Below are 8,426 nucleotides of genomic sequence, written 5' to 3'. Positions count from 1 at the left end.
AACCCCTGCTCCCCCACAGGCCCTGCTCTGTGTGTGACAGGGCAGATGCCATAACCTCTCCATCGGCCCTGCCCCAAGTGTGACAGTGGCGGCGCCCCAACCCCCTGATCGGCCCTGCTCTGTGGGTGATAGAGGGTGGCGCCCCAACCCCCTCCACGGGCCTTGCTCTGTGTGTGACAGGGTAGAGCCATAACCTCCCTATTGGCCCTGCCCTGAGTGTGAGAGGGTGCAGCGCCCCAACCCCCTGATCCGCCCTGCTCTGTGTGTGACAGGGGGCAGTGCCCCAACTCCTCTATCGGCCCTACTCTGTGAGTGACAGGGGGGAGCTCCCCAACCCCCTGATTGACCCTGCTCTGTGTGTGACAGGGTACGGAGCCCCAACCCCCCTGATGGGCCCTGCTCTGTGAGTGACAGAGGGCAGCGCCCCAACCCCCTGATTGGCCCTGCTCTGTGCATGACAGGGGGTGGCGCTGCAACCTCCCTATCAACCCTGCCTTGAGTGTGACAGGGGGCGGTGCCCCAACCCCCCAATTGGCCCTACCCTGAGCGTGACTAGGGGTGGCATCACAACCTCTCAATCCGCCCTGCTCTGTGCATGACAGGGGGCGGTGCCCCAACTCCCCAATCGGCCCTGCTCTGAGCCTGACCAGGGGCTGCACTTAGGGATTGGGCCTGCCCTCTGCCACCCGGGAGCAGGCCTAAGCCAGCAGGTCGTTATCTCCCGAGGGGTCCCAGACTGTGAGAGGGCACAGGCCGGGCTGGGGGACCCCCCTCCCCCCCCCGAGTGCACAAATTTTTGTGCACCGGGCCCCTAGTAATATATATTCATGATTAATATTTCTCCTTTTGAGCTATAGCATTAAAGGCTAACCTATAGCTACAACTAAAAATGTATTAAAATAAAAACTTGATATACATTTGATGGTGCTGCCTATACTATATCAAGGATCATTTAGCATTATGCACTGTCACTTTATTAAAAACATTTGGCTCAAAATAGGCTTTCAAAACTTGCAATAATGACTTGCCCTTTGATTGTCAAACTCCAGTGAGAGCGTATATCAGAACGTTTGCCACTACTCCTGCCTCCGGTAAGGATTCCAACTTGTTCAGAGGCTGTTGCCAACACCTATCTGGCACAGCTGTGGTCATTTCCAGACTCTGGCATGTTCTAGACACTTTAAGTGCCACAGGACGCACATGTTTGAGGCGGTAATAAATTTCCATTAAAACAGAGTTGAAAATTCAAACTGAGTTTTAAAAAACATTCAGTGTTATATCTTCATGCTATACGTCCTATTACCATATCCAGAAACTTCACTTTAGCTATATGAGAGAAGTATTAAGATCAGATAAATTTAGGACTAAAAGATCAATTATTAATTATTCAATAAAACCTTTTTGCAGTAATACTCTATTAATAAAACATTTTAAACAGTTAAAAATGTACAATCAATTTATCATATATCTAAGTTACTTTTTCTTTCAAAAGAAATTTTAAAGCAGAATGCTTTGTTTATATGTAGAGGAATTTTAGATTCCTGTGTATTTAAACATTTTGTACAGGACACGAAATCACAACAACCTTAATATATGAGTTTCTCACAAATATATCTCTAGCTCATAATAAACATATATAGTAGAAATAAAATAAAATCTGACATAATGCACCCAGATCATTCTACTGTAGCTCTCATTAAATTTTGCTTGCTTCAGTTTTTCTGAAGACTTATCAAAGAAAAGGAAATACTATTTTAATGAGAAAACAAGAAACATATTTACCGTGTTTGCCTGAATCAGTCCTGGGCAAAGTAATCAATACATTTTAAGCAATACAAAAATAATTAACTTTTTTGCTATGTTTCCTGAAGTCCCTAAACAGTCTTTGAAGACACAAGCAAGGTGATTGAATGCATACATTTTTAGGCACTGTTGTATAAACTGTGGAAGATGCAAACTTTCAGGACTCATTACCTAGATCAGCGATGGCGAACCTTTTGAGCTTGGCGTGTCAGCATTTTGAAAAACCCTAACTTAACTCTGGTGCCGTGTCACATATAGAAATTTTTTGCAACCATAGTAAAACAAAGATTTATATTTTTGATATTTATTTTATATATTTAAATGCCATTTAACAAAGAAAAATCAACCAAAAAATGAGTTCGCGTGTCACCTCTGACACACGTGTCATAGGTTCGCCATCACTGACCTAGATAAACCACTCTTGAAAAAAAATGAAGATCCCTGGCCGGTGTTGCTCGATGGTTAGAATATTGACCTATGCACCAAAGGGTCTCAGGTTTGATTTCAGATCAAGAGCATGTATCTGGATTGCTGGAGGCAACCAATTGATGTGTCTCTCTTACATGAATGTCTCTCTCTCTCTCTCTCTCTCTCTCTCTCTCTCTCCCCCCCCCATTCCTCCCCCCCTTCCACTTTCTCTAAAAATAGAGAGGAAGAAATTCTTAGGTGAGGATTAACAAAACTAAGAAATAAAAAATAAAATGAAGAAACAATTAGATGCTAAACCTGCGTCTGCTACATCTCTGACCAGGCAGGGATCACGAAAATCTCGCTTCTCATTATATCTCTGGTGCCTATTTTAGAAATTGACATATAATTGTTATTCTGCTTCTCTGGCTTTAAAGTGGGCCATTAGCCTTTTCCAGTGTTTCTCCATCTGGGATCTGTAGACCACATGGGGTGGAGTGGATACAGGCATCCGTTCAAGGGTCTGCAGCTTAATCTCAAGATTTTGTCACTTCTCCACAAAATGACTTATATACAAACATTCTGAGTCACCACGTTTTTAATATGTTTTTATTGATATTTTTTAGAGAGAGGAAGGGAGAGGGAAAGACAGGAACATCAATCATGAGAATCACTGATCGGCTGCCTCCTGCGTGCACCTTTTGGGGATTGAGCCCGCAACCTGGGCATGTGCCGGGACTGGGAATTGAACCCATGACCTCTTGGTTCCTGGGCTGATGCTCAACCACTGAACCATACCAGCTGGGCCAGTCACCACATTTTAAACAAGAACTGTCCCTTGACTTCAGTGCCTCAGGTTCATTTGTGATCATTACTGAATTTTTGTAGGTAATCTTATACATGAAGGAGGGAGTTAAAAGCACAGATTTTAATACCAGACTGCTTGAATTTGTATTTTCTGCACCACTAGCTTTCAGATACTAAACAAGTTATCCTGCCTCAGTTTCCCATATATAAATGGGGCAGAATTTAACTTTAATGTTTAACGAATGTAGATGTTGTTGGGCTGATATTTTCAACTTTTTTTTTTAAAAAAAGACTATGCCCAACATCATGTTTATTCTTCTACAAATTATAAAGACAGATATTCTTTAAGAAATAACTTATAATAGACAGGCACGTGAAAATGTTGACTTAAAATAGTTATCAACTTTTAACTTTCTCAATATTACTGTTCCTGTTTAGGTGAATGCTCTGTTTTTTACATCATTAAATGTGTACGATAAAGGTTCCTAACTCTCAAACATGGGGACACAGTTTATACAAATTCAAAAGTAAATAAGGGGTTTGAAGACTGTTATGGAACTATATTGCTTAGGATATAAGCCATCATCTGTTTGCCATAAAAGTTTCCTACAAGTAGGAAATGTTTGGGAGTTACTGTCAATCAGTAAACTGGAAAATAAAGCGATAATGTCATATTTCTCAATGAAGGGAAAACGAAGCATATGTGCATGCCTCCAGTAAAGATTTCCAAGACTAATTAGTGTACATAATCCTCCTTGGGTAGAAAATAATTCATTCCATCCTCGAGATCTGAGGGCTGTATTGCTCTCAATGCTAGCCTTAAAAAAAACTGTATCAAAAAGGAGATATTAAAGTAGAGAAAATTAACTAAATATAAGTGAGAAATTATAAATTCTAAATAAAAATATCTTTCTCCATAAGAAAATTCATAAGTAAACATATATGTCCATGTATTTAAGGTTTGTTTTTAAGTAGAGTGAGTAGAAATGAATTTTAAAAATCCTTTAGTCTTTCGTCATCTTCACATGGACAATTTCTCAAATAGTTTTTCTTCATTTCCAGTATCATTTTAATTATTATCTCATCATGGATAAAGATACATCAATGCATATTATGGGTTTATATATTATTGCAGGTCTGATTTGCTGAGAGTTGGATAGCATGATTGTGGTTACAAGTAAACAGTTGGAACAGATAAAACTTATGATTATGAAAATTTAATGAATAGTATAACCATTTGGGAAAAGACAGTTGAACACTGTTAAGAAAAAGGCAAAACCACCATTGGTTTCTGGAATTGTAATGGAAAACGCATTATATATTTAAGAGAAATAATTTGTCTCACAGGAAAACTAAATTAATATACGTTGAGGATTTTTATTGATTTGTTTTAGTGGGCTTTATTAGGATTCATATATAAATAACCAGTGAAAACTGCAATTGCAATAAAAAGATAAACTGTAGTACAAGTCTAGATCTCATGGGGAAGATCCAGCTACTTACTATATTATTAAGTAGATAAGGAGAGAGTAACTCAGATTGAAAAAAAAAATGTGATTGATAGCAGTAGCAGTAATGCTCTACATCTCTCCATTCTAGAACTTGCTGAAATCTAAATATCACACTATCAAAAACACAGCTGATTATTTCTACACGTATTTTAAGGGTCTATTTTTTTGTTTTGAATTGTTGCAAGTAGTTTATTTATAATTTGGTAAGTTGTTCTAACAAATCTTTTCAAATTGCTTTTCTCTTTAAAAATCAACATTCCTAAGCTGAGCAACTTACTTTTCAAATGAGCGCTATACTGTCATTAAGTGACCACTTAAAACTCTTGTCACAAAATCTCTAATGGCACCACATCTGCCCTCTTTAACTTGCCATTTACTCCTCAAAAGGGCAATGTGCATATCCTGTAAAGCTGCATTTCTGGGAGTTATTTCAGTAGAGATCATTTTAAGAGATGAAAACAACATAGGAATAATAAGGGTTAGCCAAACGTAAGTGTCCTATTCTTAAATTGAATACTCTAGTTTTAATTCTTTTAAAATACATTTTTATTGGTTTCAGAGAGGAAGGGAAAGGGAGAGAAAGACAGAAACATTAATAATGAGAGAGAAACATTGACCGGCTGCCTCCTGCATGCCCCTTACTAGGGATTGAGCCTGAAACCTGGACATGTGCCCCGACCAAGAATCAAACCTTGACCTCCTGGTTCATGGGTCAACACTCAACCACTCAGCCACACCGGCTTGGCATCTAGTTTTAAGTTTTGATGGAACCACACTTGCAGGTCCAGGATCACATAAAACTATACCACTGTAGGCATGTGCTGGCACTTGATATCTAAACAAATACAGTCGATTATAAGACAATGACTGAACAATTTTGTAGCACACACATTTCTTTCCCTCTTAAAGCTGTCACTCTTTTCAGCTCTCTTCTAGACCTCGTTAGCAAAAACAATGCTACAGCAATGTATTTAACCTAATTCTTCTCAAGTGATAAAAAGAAGCTCTTGATTATGACATGATCTAGTGATAAGAAGTGTAGCATTATAACAACCCAGTCGGAGAATAGTGTCATCAAGGATGAAAAAAACTCTCTTTCACCAAGGGAGACAGGCTCCTCTAAACTATCATTTTGAGGAGGCCTCATCCTTGGGCCTTGTCTGAGGCCTGCCTCACCCAGCTGCAGCAAAGACTCTGCTAAGTCAATTTAGTGAGAACACCCCACACCCCCACCTCTTGATATCTGATCAAATTCCCCACCCCCCTTGCTAACTGGCTATAAATCCCCAGCTGTCTGTGCTGTATTTTAGGTGGAACCCAATCTCCCCTCATGCGGTATTCTTGACGCCTATCAAAATAGCCCTAAATAAAATCTTCCTTACCATTTAAAAAAGTTTCAGATTTTTTTTTTTCATTAAGAAGAGCATAGAACTTTCAAGAGAAATTAATCTAGCAATTTATTAATTTCCCAGGATCTGTTTAACTTTTACTAGTCTTTAGGGTAAAGTACAATATAATTTTATCTGTTATTATAAATGAGGGTTTGGACAGATAATGAGAGTTAGAAATAGAGGAAAGGTGGGGCGGGAGGAAAGTAGATTTTTTACAGGAACGTTATAAGAGGGAGGGAATAAAGATTTACACACAAACACAACTTTTCGTTAACGTTGCAGTGTGTATTTAGAAAAACACAGCCCCATGTGCCAACTGAGGATCAGCAACATACATGTGTACAAATGAAACAGAAATGGGGCAGGCCAGCTGTGGAGAGGACCAAAGGGGATTTTGAAGAAGGTGGTGACTGGGAGTGGGGGATGGGTCATCTTTCCCATGGTGGCAGCTCCCAGTCCACCCTAACTGATACTTCCAGGTAGCCAGTGTTTTAGATTGGCTGAGTTTTCAAAGTGACCAGGAATCCACTTTCTCTGGAGGAAAAAGAACTAAATGTAATTTTAGTGTGTGGTCCCACAATTCAAACAATTATAGCAATAAATTCTGCAAAGGATACCCCCACAAAGAAATGTGAGTAAAAATAAATATGCTTGGAATCAGAGAACATAATGAAGTGGAATTTCCCAAAGGTTTTGATGGTTCACAACCTAAAGTACTCAAGCTGATTTTCTTTATCCCCAAGAGCCACTTGAGTTCCTGCCCAGGCCTTGCATCTCCCCATTCTTTTTTGGTTATGAATCTAAAACACACACCATTCATACACAGATTTTGAAAAAAATAATGTTTAAAAACGATTGCTTGTGGATCATGATGAATATCAATACCCCAAGGATAGAGAAACTGTAAATTCAGCTGAATTCAGCCCAACTATCTGATCCCAGTCTAGGCGACAAGCAGCCCAACCAACAGTTAGTGAAGAAGTGGTCTGTACTAACCATCTTAGTCTTCTAAGCATGAAGACTTACACACGATGGTAAACAGAATTAGAACAGTAACCACTTTAGAAATACATTTTTTCTGGTTTATCCAACATTTTCAAAATAGAAATACAATACAAAGCAACTACCATGTAAGCAGAGAGAAGTGAATGTACCAAAAATTTGGCTTTGGAACTTGTTAGAAGAAAAGAGCAGCAACATCTAAATAGTTTTGGGGGAAAGGCCTACAGTAGAAAGGAAATTAAAGACAGAGATGGGTGTGATGAGACTAAAATGGGTCCTGACATAACTGAAACTCTCAGGGAAGTGAGCATCTGTCTTGCTGAAACTAGATGAGAAGAATTAGGTACTTGGTTTCTACTGATGTGTGCAAAAATATACATAATATCAATGTGATGAAGCCTATTTATGAACTGAAGTAGAGTAAGGGTTTGACTTTATTTGGGTATGTGTGAATAAACAACAGTCGTATTTCAATGATATCTTTGGGCCTTTTTAATAAAATCAGGTAAAATGTGGGGCAAATGAATGGCAATTTCTCTCTTGATTGAAGCCTATTATTTATTGTGGGTTTCTCAGCTTACCTCAGTTTGTTTTCTAATGGTAAAATATATAGATGTATTTGAAACTGAAATAACTAGTGATGGTAGGAAATATATGTGCAAATTTTAAAACACAGTTTACTCATAAAATCAATCTGGTGATTCTGGGATCCATATATCATTAATGTCTGAAAGTCAAATGACACATGGTATGTCATTTTCCCACATCACAGAAACTTGTGGCAAGTTTTGGAAGAGGCCATATGGTTCTTCCTCTATTTACAATAGAAATGTGGTTTAACTGCTTCCCACACAAATTATTAGTAATCCTGTCATTTTTTCCCAACAAAATGAAAATCTCAGTAATTTCCCCACTCCCCCAAATCCCTTTTAAGGTCAAATCTCAATCTGTCCTGCTTAACTTTATTTTCATGGTCTCTTGTTGTAATTAGGGTTGAGAAATACCTTTCCCATCAGAAACAACTATAACTTACAATATTTTCTCTCTTCCATCACAACAACCCAAATAATTAATTCTTATCCTTTCCCCCCAGATTCCAGTCTTAGTGGTTATTTCTACTGCATAGCCATAATGCCACCACCAAATATTTCCATAAAAAGAGTAGTCCAGCCCTAACCGGTTTGGCTCAGTGGATAGAGCGTCGGCCTGCGGACTAAAGGGTCCCAGGTTCGATTCCAGTCAAGGTCATGTACCTTGGTTGCGGGCACATCCCCAGTAGGGGGTGTGCAGGAGGCAGCTGATCGATGTTTCTCACTCATCGATGTTTCTAACTATCCCTCTCTCTTCCTCTCTGTAAAAAAATCAATAAAATATATTTTTTTAAAAAAGAGTAGTCCAAATTGAAAGTAATATATTGTAGAATATGTGAACTATTTCCTAAGACAGCTGTACTCTCTTATAGCAAGCTCATTTATTCGAATCCCATATTTCTCATGCCGACCTT

At 38.8% G+C, this 8,426-nt stretch overlaps 1 protein-coding gene across 3 annotated transcripts in view; it reads right to left on the bottom strand.

The window, feature by feature from the left end:
* TMTC2 (transmembrane and tetratricopeptide repeat containing 2) overlaps nt 1-8,426 on the bottom strand; it is a 391,387-nt gene that overhangs the window by 37,297 nt on the left and 345,664 nt on the right. Inside the window, exon 12 of one of the 3 annotated variants that reach the window (XM_023749765.1) lies at nt 6,167-6,454. The exons of the other annotated variants lie outside the window; for them this stretch is intronic. Coding sequence (XP_023605533.1) covers nt 6,383-6,454 — 72 coding nt within the window. The 3' untranslated portion in view covers nt 6,167-6,382. Of the gene's footprint in view, nt 1-6,166; nt 6,455-8,426 lie in introns of those variants that run through there. 3 annotated transcript variants of the gene reach the window in all.

This window comes from Myotis lucifugus, unplaced genomic scaffold, assembly GCF_000147115.1.
Source record: "Myotis lucifugus unplaced genomic scaffold, Myoluc2.0 scaffold_9, whole genome shotgun sequence".
Classification (NCBI taxonomy): Eukaryota; Metazoa; Chordata; class Mammalia; order Chiroptera; family Vespertilionidae; genus Myotis; species Myotis lucifugus.
Note: the sequence above shows the minus strand (reverse complement) of the source record. Positions and strands in the feature narration are given on the sequence as shown.